Here is a 19,433-nt window from a genome sequence, read left to right on the forward strand (position 1 = left end):
GCATCCATAACACAAAAAATAGGGTATTATGAAATTAAAAGACAGAAAAGTGGAAAGAAGAAAGAGAGGGAGGGTGGAGAAAAGAAAGGAAGGAAGAAATAAAGAATAACACTGAATTCTTAGAAAACAAATCAAATTTTTTATAGAAGACTGAAAGAGGACATGAAGGTGATCTATAAGTATAAGGAAGTAAAAGATAGAAAAAGATGAAAATCAGAAAATATAATTGAGCAATATAAAGGATCAGTCATGCAGGTCCATGATCATTCTAAAAGGAGATTTAGGAACAGAAAATAGAGAAATAGCAGAAAAGAAATAGCAGAAAAAAACAAGTTTTCTAACTGAAAGGGCCTACTGAATGCCAAGTATCTATCCTACATAATAAAAGCCTAATATGCTAAGTGTCCAGTTGTCCAGTTGTATATTCAACCAATCAAAGCGTAATATGCTAATGATATGCTAAGCTGCTCAACCACTCGCTATGACATGCACTGACCACCAGGGGACAGACATTTGACTGGTTGAGCAGCTGCTATGATGTCCACTGACTACCAGGGGGCAGGCACTACAACTGGTAAGTGAGCTTGCTACTGGGGTCCAGCCGATCAGGAGTGAGCAAGATGGGCTGGACATGCCCTGAAGCCCTCCCATGGTCCCTCTCTGGATGGCCAATCTCCCACATCCCTCCCCGACCCCGATCGTGCATTAGTGGGGTCCCTCAGCCTGGCCTGTGCCCTCTCGCAATCCAGGACCCCTTGGGGGATGTTGGAGAGCAGGTTTCAGCCTGATCCCACAGGCCAGGCCGAGGGACCCCACTGGTGCACGAATTCATGCCTCTTTTATATATATAAAATCCTAAGCGGCCAGTCGACCGTTTGACCGGTCACTATGACATGCACTGACCACCAAGGGGCAGAGACTCAATGCAGGAGTTGCCCCCTGGTGGTCAGTGCACTCCCACAGTGGGAGCTCCGCTCAGCTGACCAACGGGCACCAGACACCAGGCTCATGGTTGGCCAGTGCAGCTGTGCCAGCACAAGTCTCTCCTGCCTCTGCAGGAGCACTACCAAGTGGAGGCAGCAGCAGGTGCAGTGGGGCCAGGATGAGCAGGAGGGGCCAGGATGAGTGTGAGTGGCACGGCGCCCAGCCCAGGCTCGAGTTCCTCCCAGCCGCCTGCCGTTTCACACACTATTACATTCCTTGGGGGATGTTGGAATGCCAATTTCATCCAACATCCCCCGAGGGGTCCTGGATTGAGAGAGGGTGCAGGCCAGGCTGAGGGACCCTGCCAGTGCACGAATGCATGCACTGGGCCTCTAGTATTAAATGATATAAAATATTCTCATGCTCAGATTTTATTCCAGTGAACTACAGAATAGGAGATTAACAGAGAAATACAAATCCTAAAATAATTCTGGGAGAATGAACACAGTACTAACAAATATGATATCAGTCTTATCAAAACCACTAAATAACTCCAGATGATGTAGGAGATATTGAGGAAGAGGTTCAAACATTCATCACACATGTTTATACAAAGACCAATTTACATATATTTTCTCAACATTTGTCTTTTAATACTTAGAAAGGCACATCTTGCACATTGGCCTCATGAGTAGAAATTCTCACTTTTAAGATAAAGTCCAGAGATCTATTGTTCCCATGTATTTATCTGTTATTGTTTTTTTAAAATATATTTTTATTGATTTCAGAGAGGAAGGGAGAGGGAGAGAGAGATAGAAACATCAATGATGGGAGAGAATCATTGATTGGCTGCCTCCTGCATGCCCCTACTGGGGATCAGCCCTCAACATGAACATATGCCCTGACCAGGAATGAAACCATGACCTCCTGGTTCATAAATCAACACTCAACCACTGAGCCACACTGGCCAGGCTCTCTGTTCTTTAAATAGGACAATGCAATCTCTATTTCCTGGCATTGCCTGCACCAAATTGTGATATATGCCCAAGAATAAGGTCAGCTGAGAAGACAGCAAGGATAAGAGATAGCCTGGCCAGTATTGCTCAGTGATTGAGCATTGACCTATGAACCAGGAGGTCACTGTTCGATTCCTGGTCAGGGCACATGCCTGGGTTGCCCAGGTTACCAGGCTCAGTGCCCATCAATCATTCCCTCTCCTCATTGACGTTTCTATATCTCAGTCCTCTCTCTCCAAAATTAATAAAACCATATTTTTAAAAAGATTTACTCAAAATAGATAAAATTTTCAGTAGAACAAACACCAAAGCAAAATACTGAAAAGTTATAACAGAATAGCTTCTCTTAAAAATTCCCTGGAATCAGATAATTTTATGATTAGGCTGGCAAATTTTCAGGTTATCTGCTACATTCATTTTCTCTCACCATAAACAAACATGAAATATTAGTGAAATCATTCTATGTAGCTTACACTGTCCTATTAATTTAAAAAACACTGAAAAAGTTAAATTGAAAGATAACTATAGATCCAATGTAACCTAGCTCACTCCTAAATACAGAAGCAAAAAGTATAATATAGATCTTCTAGCTACATATTAGTACTTGACCCCATGGGGCCAGCAAGTTACACCAGTTCTGAGAAGGGAGTTCTAAGAGTTTGAGAACCACGACACCAGCAACATAATAACAAGGGAGGTGCCTGACTTCCTATGTAAATTAACAACAGAATTAAGTGGCCTAATGTAACCGATGCAGTTTAACTATTTTAGACATGTTCAGTAATAAATAAATAAAAACCATGAAGAGTGAGGTAAATGTATTGTCAAAGAGGAGGTAGTGTCGCAGAAATTGACACTTCCTGTTTACTAGTACCACTGCTTATCTGACTATAGTCTAGATCTAGGACTGATAGGTCATTTGTAGAGTAATGTGGAGTTTCCATTTTTTTCAAGGTTAAAAGAGCTTTTCCTACCCATAGACTCCCCTTTGTTTGACAAATGAGGGAACTGTGCTTCAGAGATTTTCATGGCTGCCTAAAATCATTGGATATTTAGAAGGAATAGAAATGTAAGTGTATACTAAAGAATTTATATTTGCATTTTTTAGCTTTCCTTAATAGTCTCCTCATAATTTATCAGTTAAGAATAAATTATTTAATAATGTATTTCACTTAAAACAACCCCAATTAATAGATTATATTTTATTATATGATAAAAAGCAAAGGATTTAGAGAATAATGTAACTGTCACCTTCTTATACTGTCTGGAACAGAAAGACAATGTGGTCCGTCAGGCCAGCCGAAGAGGCTGAACCAGGTCTGAACTGCATTTACAATTTTCTGAATGAAGTCATATGCCTTTGTTCCTGGATCAGGACAGAATTTCTTATTTTCCTCCTGCTTTTCCACTGATTTATCTCCTTTCTTCTTCGGCTTTTCACTTTTGGGCAAGTTCATTTTTCCAGGTGTTTCTTCTATTCCTAAAATTCACGTGTGTTTTTTTTGCAAAAAGGGTTATTTGACCATAGAGTAAAATATTCTGTCAGCTATTGCAATTTGTAGGTAGACAAATAGATCTCATTCTACAAATTATTCTATGCAATCAAAGAAAGTCTGATCCAACTTACTGCTATCTATACTAATAAAAGGATAATATGCTAATTAGACTGGACGTCTTCTGGACAAAGCCACAGCTGCTGCGAGGGGTGAGGGCCGGCAGCAGTGGTGGCTGGGAGGGCCGAGGGCCAGCGGTGTAGGAGAGGCCTCAGCGCGGGCCGGTCCAGCACCACGGCCCCTTCCACAGAGGCAGTGGGAGAGGGGGCTGTACGGTCCCGGTCCCAGTGCTGCTCCTTCTGCAGAGGCAGCCACAGAGGCAGCAGGACGGGCCTGGTCCTGGTGCCACGCCTCCGCAGAGGCTAGATAGGGTGCGACCTGCTGTGCTTTAACCTCCCACAGCTCCTCCCCTAGCTGGCCTGGCCCCAGATTGCCCCTCACCCACCAGTGGGTGGGGGCGGGGCTAGTGCTAAGCAGGGAAGGTGGAGGGCTGGCAGCCGCGGTGGCCAGCAGTAGCAGGAGCAGCAGCAGCAGGGTGATGGGGGTGGCACCTTCCCCTAATCAGCCTGGTTGCCTCATGCAGAGGGAGGCCAGAGGCAGCAGAAGCTGCGGGGTAATGGGGGCAGCACCTTCCCCTGATCAGCCCCGTTGCCTCCTGCAGAGGGAGGTCAGGCTGCAGCTTAGGCCCGTTCCCCCTCTGCCCCTCCCATCAGTAGGACATCCCCTGAGGGCTCCCAGACTGTGAGAGGGGGTAGGCCGGGCTGAAGAGTACCCCCCCTCCCCAGTGCACGAATTTTCATGCACCGGGGCTCTAGTCTTAAAATAAAAAAGGAAAATCATTTATTTTTAAATTCCAACAGAAATACTTTAAAAATAGATGAATTACAATAAAAAACATTAAATTTTTTTCCTTTCCATAATTGTATGGGAAAACACACCTCAAAATGGAACCTTTCATTTTCAATTATATATGTAAAATATTTTAACCATTATTAGGTTTATTTGTTAGACAGAATTAAACCTTAGCTGAAAAACTTACAGAAACAAAATACCAGCTTTAGATTCAAAGTGACTTTCTATCCAAGTGAAACCCACTTCAATAAGCCAAAACATTTTTAGTTAATTCTTGAGAAATTTTCAATAATATAAAATGGTATGATCATACTTAAAAAAAAAAAAAAAACTATGCAAGGGCACAAGCACAACTCATTCAAAAACCCCACAATAATTCATTTGGTTTGGTTCATTCAATAAAACAAAAATTTTTCAATACTACCCATATTCAGAGACAGGAATATTTAAATAGATAATTGCAAGTTTGCATATTTTTCTGTGCTCACCTCTTTCCAAGATAGGCAACATTAAATCCCAGCTAGGTAATTAGCAGACAAACCCTAGTTCAACAGTTCCCAAACTGGGGACAGAGGGTACCTGGGATGCCATAGCAAATTCACAGGGGCTTTGCAGGATATTTAGCATCTCAATTAACATTTGTTGGCTATCACATATACTACTACTCAGTGGTTTTTGGATCAAACCACTTAAGAAACGGAACTTCCTAGCACATCTTTTGGCCTATGGGAAAACTCTGAGCTACTAAGTGTACTATGAAGCAAAAACATTAGAGAATCTCTTCTTGAGACCATTGGCGAGACCTCCCAAAGCAGATGACCCACTTAGAACTAACGACAATTCATGATTTTCTTCTTGTATTTCTTATTCCCTGATAAAAACCAAAGCTTTAAATCACATAATATTAAAGAGATCATGTTACAGAATGGGTCTGAGTGGTACACTATATATTTGCCACATACCGATGAAGAATCTCTTTGCAGGATCAATCTCCTCACATTTAGATGGAGCAGGAGAAGATAATCCATCTTTTTCATAGGGAAGCGAAACATGTTTTGAAGTCTTCACAAGGCTGGGATCCTTATCTGCAAATGCAACATTGCATCATAGTAAGCCAAACAAGCGTTTATAAATTCATTATTGAATTTAATTTCAAATTACTGGACCTAAATATCATAATTTCATATATACAATACATAAATATGTATATATGTATATGTATATATACATATATATTATATATACACAGTACAAAATAAAAGAAATAAGCCTAAATGTCCATTATGTAAAATGTCAAATAAGATGTCAAATGTCCAAGATGTAAGATGTCAAATAAGAAAAAAATAACATAAAAGGCAATATGGTTGTCTGAATCAATAAACTTTGCTTGATAAGGAAATTATTATGGTATATCAATGATTTTGGAGAATAAACAATGCTCAACTTTAGCATAAACTAGGATATACAAAACATTTAAGTGTTTTTTACACCAAAAGTTTTGAAATTGTGATATATGGTGCTCAAAAACAAATATAAAGAAAGTGTGTCACTAACACATGTAATTTCTTCCCAGCTATTTCTCTGAAATGAAATTACTGCTCCCTTACGAGCTGACACCATTTTGCACAGCCTTCAATATCTAATTCCAGTTAGAGTTTCTGTCTATATGAAAGAATTTGCCACCATGGTAATCTGAACCCATCCAAAGGTAATGCTGACCAAGAAAAAAGCAGTAGATGTGACTTACGGTAGATTATGTATGTATGTATGTATCTATCCATCTATCTAACTGTCTGTCCATCCATCCACATGTGTCTGTATGTATGTGTATCTATAGATATACATATATTCATAATATAATTCTATCAGAAAAGCATAGCCTGTACAGTTACAAAGATCTAATTTGAAAGCTTGATACTATAACTCCTGAGCTGTTAAATCATGAGTATATTATACAAGTTCTCTGCAACATATGTTTTTATTCATAAAATAAAACCAATGGTTCTGAGCTCCTGAATCTGTTTTGAGAATTATTTTATGAGCAATAACACATACAAATATGCTAACATATACTATGTTCCTTCCATTTTTTCAGTACAAAGACAGTTTAGAATTTGCCAGAGAACCTTTATCCAGTAAGTGTGCATAGCTCCAGAATGCTACACAACTATAAACCACAGAAGTGAGTCTGAGAGAATTTAAGGATAGAATGAATCATCGTGTATGCATTTGACAGTGTCCTTTCTACTTACCAACTCACTTATAAAAAGTTCCAACTTGGATACAAACCCACATCTGTATCCTTCAAATTATGTTAGTGATTCTTATAATAGTTTTTATTTAGCATATTAGCTCTAACAAGTAAATCATGCTGCTTTACTTTTGGATATACTTAATATGTTTTAAGATTTCACCTTTACTGAACATAATGTACTCTAGAGCACTGTAGCTACAAAGTGTGAAGCCTCTGAGGTCTCACAAATTTGGTTAGTATTCCCTGGGGCAAGTTGCTCAACCTTTTATGAGTCATTTTCCTAATCTGTAAAGTGAGATTAATAAGAGTATTGAACTCAGAGTTGTTGAAAGGACTAAATGAAATAAATATAAGGCCTTTAGCAAAGCACCATATGCCTGAAAAGCACTAAATATATATTATAAATTATTATTATAAATATAGAATATCCCCCAAAATGTATATAAACAATGTCTGTAGGTTCTATTATATTTTGAAAATGAAATGTATTTTAATAAACACTGCCTTTATAATTATTCAAAGTGTATATACATTTTTGGGACACCATATATTTATAAAGATACATTAGAAGATTTAAGAATCATGATGTCTTTCTAGAATAATAATTACCCAAATAAATGCAGTATTTTAACCAATATACTTCATACTCAATCATCCTGCAAACACAAGGATATGATTTTTTTTTCTTTTAAAGAGATAGCAATATTTTGTATAATAATTCTTCATTATTTTGGGTAAGACATTATTAAAAGTATAAAAGAGTAATAAAACAATAAAATAATAAGTTGTAATAGCAATAATAATGAAATAATAATAATATTTCCAGGTATTTATAGTCTCTGAGTCCTCAGAAAAGCCTTTTGAAATAAGCACATATTTTTAGTACACTGCTTCTCCCTCACCATGCACATTTTGTTCAATACAGATGTTTGAGGATATGAGAAATAAAGATAAATTCATATGGCAAGCCCTGGCCAGTGTTGCTCAGTGGTTGGGCATTGTTCCATGCACCAAGAGGTTGGCGGTTCTATTCCAGGTCAGGGCCCATACTTGGGTTGCAGGCTTGATCCCTGATATGGGATTGTGCAGGAGTCAGCCAATGTTTTGCTCTCACATCGATGTTTCTCTCTCTTTCTCCCTCTCCCTTCCTCTCTCTCTAAAAGTCAATAAAAATACTGAAAAAAAAATTTGGCAAAATGGTAGGTTAACTCACAAAATAGAATTTCCACCCAGGTCTATGCCTTCATCCATTGCTCCTTCTATGGTGTGTTATCTAAAATCTCTGCCCAGTGAATTAGAAAAATATAAAAAGTAACATCAGGACTAGGCAGAGAGAGAAAATAGTCAACAGTAGAAACTGCTGCTGAGTAGTGAAGGTACAACAGTGTAATGGAAGAACACTTTCTTCCTCACCCCGGACATTTCCTTCCTGTTAAAGGAGCTGAGGTACTCTAAAAGCCTACTTTCCTTTGCTATTTTTTATCCCTCTCCCTGAGAAATTGAGTGGTTCATCTGATTGGTAAGTTTGGAAAGACTAAATCAAGCATGTGTGGCCTGAATTCATCCTTTTCCCTTTGTGAATGAGCCAGTTCCCTGAGAGAATGTCATCTCCTTTCCTCCCAGTTGTCATCCTGCACACTCCCCCAAAGCAGCTAAGAGGGAGGCAGAAGTTGAAGGGCAAGAGTAAGCCAGGTTAGTTGATTAAGCAAGATCATCAATGGCCTAAGTCAGGAGAGAGTCTTGCCTCTGAGCTTTGTGACGAAGAGATAATGGGTTCTGATGCATGCAAGGCATTTGGAAGTTCAGAGTTCCTGCCTGATGGTCTCTATTTCTTCTGTAAAGTCAGAGAAAAGGTCATTTCCTGTGACTGAGGAAGAACAGTATTGAGTGTTCATAGAAATGATAAACATTTGAAGAAGCAAGTGAAGAATATGAGAAAATTTGTTAAAAACACAGAAAAGACCTCCAACTCATTACTGAAACTTAAGGCCTTGACAATCTATTATACAGAGGGAATTTTTCCCATTCTCCATCCTTTCTCATCCCCTTAGATTTACTCCATCCATCATTCTCTTCTGTGCCTTGTATTTCACATCTCTCCCAGCTCAGCAGTTTCTCATCCAATTGTTTTTATATTTTCTCAACATTTCCTCTGCAGTAACTCCCAGTGAGTCTACTGACCACTCTCCTTCTTGCCGGAAGCTGGTCCATCCTTGCTGCTTGACATAGTCACTGCAGGAAAAAAACATCTGTACAGCATATGTGTCAAAGGATCTGGCGTATATGGCATACTGTTCTTAATATGTTTGCTCCCCTTCTTAGAGCTATGTGTTTTAACCAAGGTCACCTCTCTGAGAAAGGTTGTTTCCCCAGGTGGGGATTTTTTCCCTGGAGTTAGGGATTAACAGGACTAAGGAAGAGAATAAATCAGTGAAACCCCCTAGTGTTACAGAAATACCATGTACTACTTATGAAGAACTTGGACTAAGACTGTCGGCAATAAATTTGGGACTTGTTGGGCCCACATCCCCAGGGTCTGCCCACCAGGGAAAGCACCAAAGCCTATACCCCTGGAGACCCACCGACACAGGGCAGTCCCAGGGAAGGCAAGCAGCGAGGCTGGGAGGACATAACCTTTACTGGGTTGGATAATCTCCTTCAGTCACTTCCTTGTAGTTTATCAGTAGAGCAGTGACCTTGGAATAGCCCTTATAATGGAACACAGAGATTAACCTAGACAGGATTAAACTCAACAGAACTAGATTAACAAACTCCCTAACCTTTGGAATAGAATGGATAGGATTAAAATCAACTGGTATAAATACAGATGTAACAGGACAATAAAGACCGAACCTGGCTGGAGAACCTGGCTAGAACCTGGCTAGAGAACCTGGCTGGAGAATCAACTATGCTGATCAACTGAACACTGTCTCCATGTCATTCCTTCTTTGCCGACTCCATCCACACCTTTGGGAACCCCTGGACCTGTTGGAGTTGGACCCCAACACCTTCTCAGTCTGATTCATTTTGCATCCCAACAACTGTTCCCTTTCCAAATCACTGATACTCAAAACCACAGATGGTTCCCACTATAAGAGAAGAAACGGAGTAGTGGTGTGGCTCTGCCCCTACAGTGCCTGCCTTATATCTCCTATCACACCCCAATGCTTTTGCTATATAGTCCTTTGCCTCAATCATCCTGTTCAAGATCATTATTTGTGAAGCTCTACACAAACATCATCTCTTCTATAATGTCACCCTAGGCCCCCAACATCTGCATTAACCTCTGCACCACCCTCACATTCCTAATATTTCAATTCACTCATGCACTCAGCTCTTAATTCTATCCTGTTTGTATTAATTTATTTATGTACCCCTCACTAAATTGTCAACTTTTGGAATTAAGAGTCACTATCTGCCCTAGCCGGTTTGGCTCAGTGGATAGAGCATCAGCCTGTGGACCAAAGGGTCTCTGGTTTGATTCTGGTCAAGGGCACATAACCAGGTTGCAGGGTCCTCCCCGGCCTGGGCAGTGGTCAGGGCTCATGCAGGAGGCTATCAGTTGATGTGTTTGCCGCACATCGATATTTCTCTCTGTCTATCCCTCTCTCTTTCACTCTCTCTAAAAATCAATGGAGCCCTAGCTGGTTTGGCTCAGTGGATAGTGTCGGCCAGCGGACTGAAAGATCCCGGGTTCCATTCTGGTCAAGGGCACATGCCTGGGTTGTGGGCTCGATCCCTAGTGGGGGGCATGCAGGAGGCAGCCGATCAATGATTCTCTCTCATCATTGATGTTTCTATCTCTCTCTCACTCTCCCTTCCTAAAATCAATAAAAAATATTTTTTTAAAAATCAGTGGAAAATATCCTCAAGTGAGGATAAAAAAAAAAAAAGAGAAAGAGAGAAACACTGCCATATTCAACTCTCAATACTAAACATGGCTCCTGGTAATAGCAGGAGTTTATTAAACATGCGTTAATTTTCATTTTTTTATTTTCTTTTTTAAAATATGTTTTTATTGATTTTTCTGAGAGAGGGGAAGGGAGAGGGAGAAAGAAAGAGAAACATTGATCATTTGCCTCCCCTATAGATCCTGACCAGGGACCTAACCTGCAACCAGGGCATATGCCCTGTCTGGGAATCGAACTGGTGACCTTTTGGTGTATGGGATGATGCCCAACCAACTAAGCCACAACAGCCAGGATAATATCTGTTAATATTTAAAGTCACTTTCCTTCTAGATGTTAGCCTTGGGTAACAAGAACCAACACAGTGATAGAGAGAAAACAGTCACATGCAACTTACCATTCCTTACAGTAATGTTTTCCTCATCAATATGAAATGCCATATATGGGTAAGTAGTAAGAATGCAGTTTTCTGCTGTTGCAATAACTGGAAGTGAAAACCTAAAAATGAAAATATTGCATGTCAATAAAATAAAATGTCCAGATGCAGTAAATGCACTAAAATACTTTAAATATCCTGGATACCTTTAAGAGTCAAGACATGAATCAGTGATTATTTTTCTTTCCACCTACTTTGCTTTTCTTAACCACCTACCATACCTATTTTAATGGTTTAAAATTTTTTTACTTTTAAGCTTCTAACAGAGAAGGTAAAGTTCATGTCTAGCGTGCTCTACAACACAGCCAGTAACTATTCAGGTTCATAATGAGATTCAAGAAATGTTAAGAGTTGAAGGAGCCTAAGAGTTCATTTACATAACTTCTTCTTCTATAACATCCCTGACAAATGGTGTCTAGTCTCCGATGACACTAGTAGGGAGACACTACTAGAGTGACACTCACGACTCGGAGATGATCCATTTTCTATCTGGAGAGCTGTAGCTGGAGACATTCTGTTTCCGAACAACAAGGAACAAAATCTACCATCTAACTCCCATTACATTTCTTCAAATATTTAAACACAGTATATCTTCTCTAAGGTTTCTCTTCATAAGACTGCCAACATTTAGAATGGTCAAGGATTTTTTGAACTGCAATGTCGCCAAATAGTTCTCAAACTGTTTAACTTGTTTAGATGAATTTTTGCTTTGTGTTTGTCCTACTTTAACTGTGTCTGATAACTGAAACAATACTGCAAAAGTAATTAAACCAGTGGAGAGTACTATTACCTTCTATAACCTTCACTCTAGTTTATGAAAGCATTGCGAAAGTGCCTTGTTATTTTTACCAGCCACAAAACACTCAGGGTATATTGGGCCTAACTTATGTAACAACTCTATCTTGTACAACTGATTTTCCATAGAAGTACTATATTTAATACCTTGCCACTGTTACATTGCCTTATTGGTTTCAGTTCTGCATTACAATAGTATATCAAGATAATTTTACACTTGAATCAGTCATGTACACACACACACACACACACACACACACACACACACACCATATATCTTCCTCCACATCCGAACAGCCATCACTGCCTGAGTCCTATTTGATCATTCTCCACACTACTAGATTCTAGATATGAACCTACTATATGCTAGAAAAGGTAAAACCAACAGAAATCTAAGTTATAAAAAAAGTCAAGTAAGAACATTATGTCTGCAGTAGAGAATAACCAATAAAATGCAAATTATATTTTTACAAACCATAATTTTTATATTGAATCGCATGTTGACCACATATAATTCATTAAATAAGGTGTGCAAAGTCTCATCATTCATCTCTCTGGTCATTAGCTGGTGAAGAATTAATACTCTAATTACACATCTCTAATTCTGTCGCTATCAATAGCGAAGATTTAAGAGACTCTTTGCTTGTCATCCCAAATCACTTTAGGGATGAAACTTTGAAGCTTCATGTTAATTCTATGTGATGAATGGCCTGGTAATTACAGTATTTTATCATTTTCCAACAGTGTATGAAGTACAGTGATGGCCTGTCAACAATATGTCAAACACCATGAGAAATATTATGATATTATTTATATCTTTCTCATTTTAACCTGGGCTCTCCTCCCTGGCTGTACTATATAAAGGCAGATCTTACATTCTAAAAGCAGTGCTATTGAACATGGTTTGAATTCATAGAGAGTTAAGCACAGCAAAAAGAAGGGGCAGGGCTGCAGGGTATGGCATTGGAAGCTTGTCTCTTTAGCCTTAATGTGCTTTTCTATTCAAACCTTTCTCCACAAAACAGCTAGAAAATTATAAAATGACATGTTGGAAAAACTGGCAGTGGCTATGAAGAATTGCAGAAGAGCTTATAGCTGACACTACTTTGGATTAATGATCTAGATTTCTATTTACAGGACTGAAAAAAGTGAGAAATGGGAGAAAAAAATATCTGGGTTAACCCTTTGAAAGTGCTTCTCATTGTAAAAACCCATCATCTCCACCATCACTAGCAAAAACAAGTGCTATGGCCATCCACACAGTATTTAAATAGAGACTTACAAATCCTATATAATAAAACCCTAATATGCAAACAGACCGAACAGCAGAATGACCGGCGGGATGACCAATCACTATGATGTGCACTGACCACCAGGGGGCAGATGCTCAGTGCAGGAGCTGCCCCCTGGTGGTCAGTGAGCTCCCACAGGGGGAGGGCCACTCAGCCAGAAGCCGGGCTCATGGCTGGCAAGCGCAGTGGCGGCGGGAGTCTCTCCCGCCTCTGCGGCAGCACTAAGGAGCAGCAAGCAGGTGGGCAGTAAGGAGTGAGGGGTCTCGGACTGTGAGAGGGATCCCAAACTGTGACAGGGATGTCCGCTGCTTAAGTCAGCAGGTGGACATCCCCCGAGGGGTCCCAGACTGCGAGAGGATGCAGGCTGGGCTGAGGGATGCCCCCCCCCCACCCCCCGCAGTGCGCAAATTTCATGCACTGGGCCTCTATTAATAGAATAACTTGGATGACTGTATTTGTTTTAGGGGATTTTATTACACAAAATAAACATCCTTGAGGAAGCTTTACAAAGCAGCTAATCCACACTTATTCACAATGTTTCTCAATTCAATAATTGCTAGCAAAATAATTTTCATGTAACTTTACACACAAAAGGTTAAATTGAAATGTTTATTTAAATACTGAATGTTTACTATAGCTAGCACTTTTATGGAAGTTAGGTCAATCAATGGAATTTAATCTACTGCTGTAATGTGTATTTGTGACAATCGAGGGCATCCATGATGTGGCCAGACAAGAATATCTCTATCACAAGTGAGGACGTCAAATGTCATTTTGTTAATCAGCAATAAAGTTACAGAGTTTTATTTATTTTTAATAGATCAAAATAGACTGAAAATATTCCTCATGATACTGTGATTCTCACCCATTTGTTTTTCAATATTCTTTCTTGAGTGGACGGAAAAGGAGTAAAGTTATAGTTGTTTTTGTGGGCATTGCAATAACCCATAATATGTTATCTGCAGTCCATAAAGACACAGTTACTTATGAACATTAATAATTCTGGCAAATATGTGGCTATTAACCAATTTAGTGACCTTTAAAAGAGTTTAGGCTTGATCGAAATGTACATAAATCCATAGACATATGTTTCACATGTGAATGTATTTCATTGATTTGTATCACAGCAAAGAAAGGTAAGGGCAGAGAATTCTTCCTTAGATACATGAGAAATCGATAGATAGTCATCAAGTCTAGAAATATATGCCCATTGCACATTATTTTATACACATATCAATTCTTTTTACAAGAAACATCTCATTTTTAGTCAGCCCAACAACCTGGAAATAATTCTGTAATCAATGTAAACCATTTTTTAAATCTCAAAATCTCTCTTTAGGGGCTCTTTCACAATTTTAAATCACTAATGCTGCTTAATATGTGTGTGTGGGTAAATATATATATATGTGTATATATATATATATATATATATATATATATATATATATATATATATATATAAAATTTTTAACTCAGCATTCTTATGAGGAAATACTATAGTTGTTAGCACAGTTGAAAGTAGGGTTTCCAGGGAGGAATTCCAGCAGCCGACTGCATGGGCATGTAACTTTTAGGAGCTCTGTGAGGACCAGCCTTCAGGCAGGTGCCTGGAGAGATTGGGGGTGAAGAGAAGAAAAAGGAGGAAAAACCCTAGCTGGATTGGCTCAGTGGATAGAGTGTCAGCCTGTGGACTGAAAGGTCCCAGGTTTGATTCCAGTTGAGGGTACATGCCCGGGGTTACAGGCTCGATCCCCAGTAAGGGGGCGTGCAAGAGGCAGTCAATCGATGATTCTCTATCATTGATGTTTCTATCTTTCCCTATCTCTTCCTCTCTGAATTCAATAAAAATATATTTAAAAAAATAAAAATGAGAAAAAGAGAGAAATCACATCATCGATTGTTAACTTTTCTTTTTTTGCAACCTGCTATGATTTTAATAATCTCAGAAGACAGGGTAAATATTATCTTGGAATTCCCTTTCTGTGCTTTTGTAGTTTCTTTACAAATTTTAAACACCCCCATTTCGCTACAAGCAAATAAGCAAATCACAATTATTAGTATTATTTTTTATATAGTTAATTATGATTCATGGGTATCATATGTTTTGGTTAAATATAAATAAACATTCTACTTTGGAAAAGACAGTGCTACAATCCTGAGACTTGGTTTAAAAGATCTACCATGAAAATAATGTTCTTTATAGAATGAAGGTATCTTTATAGCCTTCCATGGGGCTAGGAAAGGAATAAGGAACAAATGCTTATGTCAGAACAAAGCATGGCCCCTTAAGAATTCTACCCCCGCTCACTACCTATTCTACCTACACATACAATACCAAGAAAGGTGGAAAAATACATTGTGTTATGAAAAACCCAGTCCGCCAAAATACAACAAATGTTTTGGGCCAATATTCTAACACTGCCTTCAGTTATGATCATTAGATGATTATTAAAATACTCTTGAGTTTTCCCTTTCAGTGGCCACAATGCTAAAATTTTAGATGGCTCATTTGCAGCAGGTCTGTGCTAAGAATGGTCTCCAAAAGATGAACACATCCTAAATACTGCTCTCCTTAATATATAAGGGGAGCTTTGAATACCTTAAAAGTTGCTTCTATCTATATGGCAGTGTCCCATAGAGGTTCTTGACTCACTTTACTTATTTTCAAACTAGAGGCCCGGTGACGAAATTCCTGCACAGGTAGGGTCCCTAGGCCTGGCCAGCAATCAGGGTTGATCTGTGGGGTGACCAGCAGGGTGATGGGGGGGGGGACGGCTGGCACCCGCCTTGGCTGGCCTGATGCCACCCACTTGCTGGCCCTGCCCCCTACTACCGCCGCTGGTCTGGGCCTGCGGGCTGGGGGCAGCTCCTGTGTTGAGCGTCTGTCCCAGGGTGGTCAGTGCGTGTCATAGCGACTGGTCGTTCTGCCATTTGGTCGATTTGCATATTAGGGTTTTATTATATAGGATATCCTAGGAAGACTCATAAAGAGCAGATATTAATTTACACTAGAGTTACTATGGTCGTGTTGGCAATCTGAATACTCTAGCACACACATGGTTGGTCTGGGTCTGATTCATGTTCTGCTAATCTCCATTATGTTATGTGAGTTCCTGCCCTTCCCAAAACAGTATGGTGTCTGGAAGGAGCATGTTAAAAATACTTTTAAAAATAATAGAAATAGCCCAGCCAGTCTATGGTTGAGTGTCAACCTATGAACCAGGAGGTCAGGGTTCAATTCCCACATCAGGGCACATGCCTGCGTTGTATACTCAATCCCTGGTGGGGAGCATGCAAGAGGCAGCCGATCAATGATTCTCCTTCATCATTGATGTTTCTCTCTTCCTCTCATTTCCTCTCTCTGAAATCAATAAAAATCATTTTAAAAAAATAATAATAGAAACAGACCCCAATTTGAGTACCCTACACAATTATGTACTGAGAAAAACATTTCTCTTCATTTTGCTTTTAGGTATTAAATTCTTTTAAAAATAATATTTCAATTTAAGTGCTTGCCCTATTATTTTAATGAGAGTAAGCATAATATGTTTTATTATGTATCAAAATGTTTTTGAATCCATAACAAGGTTGATAAAATGCTACCCTATATGGAAAACAGTGATATAATTCTTAAACAATAAATCTACTTGCTTTTCCTTTCCTTTGCTTTAACTCTCACTCTTATGCTTTAAATTCACTAATCAAGAATCAACATGTGAAACCCTAGGCATCCCACCCTTGACCCCAATAAAGAAAGAAACCCAGGAGCTCTCTCTCTCTTTCTCTCTTTCTCTGTAACCTCACTGTGCAGCTCCAGGACTTTCAGTACCCTCCTGGACTTTCAGTAATAAACCTTGCTTTTCAAAGTTCCCCATAGCTGTTATTGAGGTGCATTTTGCAATCATAACAAAAACTGCAAGGGCCAGTCCAGACATAACAATGGCTCTGAAAGGGAAAATATCTTTGGGGGCTGTGACAAGTAGTACAGTGGGGCCTTGACTTACTTTTGTCCTGACTAACGAGTTTTTTGAGATACCAGCTGTCTCTCCGCCGATTTTTTGCATTGAGTTGATAGAGTAATTTGAGTTAACGAGCTCCTTAACGAGCTCAGTCTCAGAACGAATTAAACTCGTAAGTCAAGGCCCCACTGTATAGCCCAGGTGAGTGTCCCAGGCATTTCTCAGCAATAGCATCACTATATATATAGACTGAGACCCATCCAAAACAAAATAGTGTAGGATCCTTAGATCTAATTGATCTCTCATTTAGAATACAGTGTGTAGTTTAACTTGCATTAAAACATCAAAATCTTCCTATTCATAGTGGATTATATGCTATATAACACAACAAAACTTAAAAGTAATATCATTGTTTTCTTACCAAACCGACCATGTTATAGTTATAAAATCCTAGGACTTGAACAGTTAAAGGGAAGCAAAATTATGTGACAGAGATAATGGGACTTGATCTCAAATCTAGGTTCTTTCGCTCTATAGTTGGTGAGGGTCCAAAAGACAAAAAAACACAGTAGTACTTCAATTTTCTCTGCTGTAAATTTGGAATTATACTTTACAATGTAAACTTCTTAACTGGATTAAGTAAGATAAAGTATCAGTAAACTAAACCAAACCTATTCTAAAAGAAAGTTGGGTATACAGTCCAAGGATTCTCACAGCAACAATCTTCTTTATTTTCTTAAAATATATTTTTATTTATTTCAGAGAGGAAGAGAGAGGGAGAGACAGAAACATCAATGATGAGAGAATCATTCATTGGCTGCCTCCTGCACACCCCACACTGGGGATCAAGCCCACAACCCAGGCATGTGCCCTTGACCAGAATCGAACCCAGGACCCTTCAGTCCGCAGGCCGATGCTCTATCCACTGAGCCAAACTGGCTAGGATATTTTTCTAGTAGTTATATTTCCTGCCAAATATTTAACAGTGTTCCACTGTTTAATCTATTCCCTTTTGATGGTATTTTCCCTTATTCAGTCTTTTTAGGTCTAGTGTTTCACAAACTTTACTGTGCACCAAATCACCTGGGAATAGTTTTAAAATCCAGATGCTACTGATTCCTTAGATTGGGACTGGGACTGGAAATTCTGCCTTTCAAACATGCTCAAAGTCTGTGCCCGGGCTAGCAACCTCAGCATTGAATGGGAACTTGTTAGATTTGCAAAAGTGCAGGTCCTACCCAAGATTTACTCATTCAGGAACTCTGGGGGTGTGGCTTGAAATCTGTTGCAACCAGCCCTCCAGGTGAGTCCTCTGCAGGGGAAAGTTTAAGAACCACTGTTCTAGAGCCAGGGTTCTCAACACTGTGTTCCCATTTGAATCAAACAAGGAGCTCTTTAAATTTGCAATGCCTACCTCGGTCACCCTACAGACAAATTATATCCTAGTCCAGTGGTCGGCAAACTCATTAGTCAACAGAGCCAAATATCAACAGTACAACGAAATCTCTTTTGAGAGCCAAATTTTTTAAACGTAAACTATATAGGTAGGTACACCGTTACTAACTTAATTAGGGTACTCCTAAGGCTTAGGAAGAGCCACACTCAAGGGGCCAAAGAGCCGCATGTGGCTCGCGAGCTGCAGTTTGCCAACCACTGTACCTAGTCTATGGATTGGACTGAGGCATGTGTATGTTTTAACATTCCCAGGTAATTTCAGTATCCAGCCACAAGAACCACACTCTAAAGAGAAAGCAGCTGATATTTGAATAGCACCCCATATCTATTTGATAAATGAGTCATTTGGATTTCTTTCATTTTGCTTAAATTTTAATTTCCAATTACTCATGTTAGCTCTCTTATAAAACAGCGGATTTTTTCATTTGCTGTAAAGTTATTCAAATTAAATTTGAGTACTAAAAACCTAGATAAGATATAAACAGTTTTGAGTATAATGGATATGTGTTAAATACTTGTGAACTGAAAAAAAATGTATGGAGGATCTCAGAGCTTTGGAATGCCACATTCCTAATTATGCACTCTCAATTTTGTTTGCAGCGTGACAGAGGCACTGTTAACTCAAGCTAACCTCCTGATAACCTTAAACATGCAGTTGAAATCAACTCATTGGAAAATATTAAACTGTCTTTGGCAATCTTAGAATTTCTATGAAATAAATCAACCAAAGCCATAACTTTCATATTTTTGCAAGGTCTAGGTAAAGTACTAGTCAGATAGTAAACATAAAGCAAGAGCAAGTGGCAAGACTTCGTTCTCATAATTACAAGTTCCTTCAAGATATAATATTTTATTCTCTTCAACCTAGAGTGAAAAATGCGATAGAAAATAGGGGATTACAACACTTTGGCAACTCTTAATCAATAGATCCATGTCTAACATGGAATCTTCATTAATATGTGTGACCTCTGTGTGAATTCCCACATAAC

At 39.1% G+C, this 19,433-nt stretch overlaps 1 protein-coding gene across 1 annotated transcript in view; it reads right to left on the reverse strand.

Moving 5' to 3' along the window:
* Positions 1–19,433, reverse strand: part of CFAP47 (cilia and flagella associated protein 47) — a 469,227-nt gene that overhangs the window by 298,897 nt on the left and 150,897 nt on the right. The window contains 4 exon segments of the mRNA XM_036304204.1: positions 3,192–3,420; positions 5,308–5,430; positions 8,781–8,831; positions 10,905–11,005. Coding sequence (XP_036160097.1) covers positions 3,192–3,420; positions 5,308–5,430; positions 8,781–8,831; positions 10,905–11,005 — 504 coding nt within the window.

Source organism: Myotis myotis, unplaced genomic scaffold, assembly GCF_014108235.1.
Source record: "Myotis myotis isolate mMyoMyo1 unplaced genomic scaffold, mMyoMyo1.p scaffold_m19_p_4, whole genome shotgun sequence".
NCBI classification, from domain to species: domain Eukaryota; kingdom Metazoa; phylum Chordata; class Mammalia; order Chiroptera; family Vespertilionidae; genus Myotis; species Myotis myotis.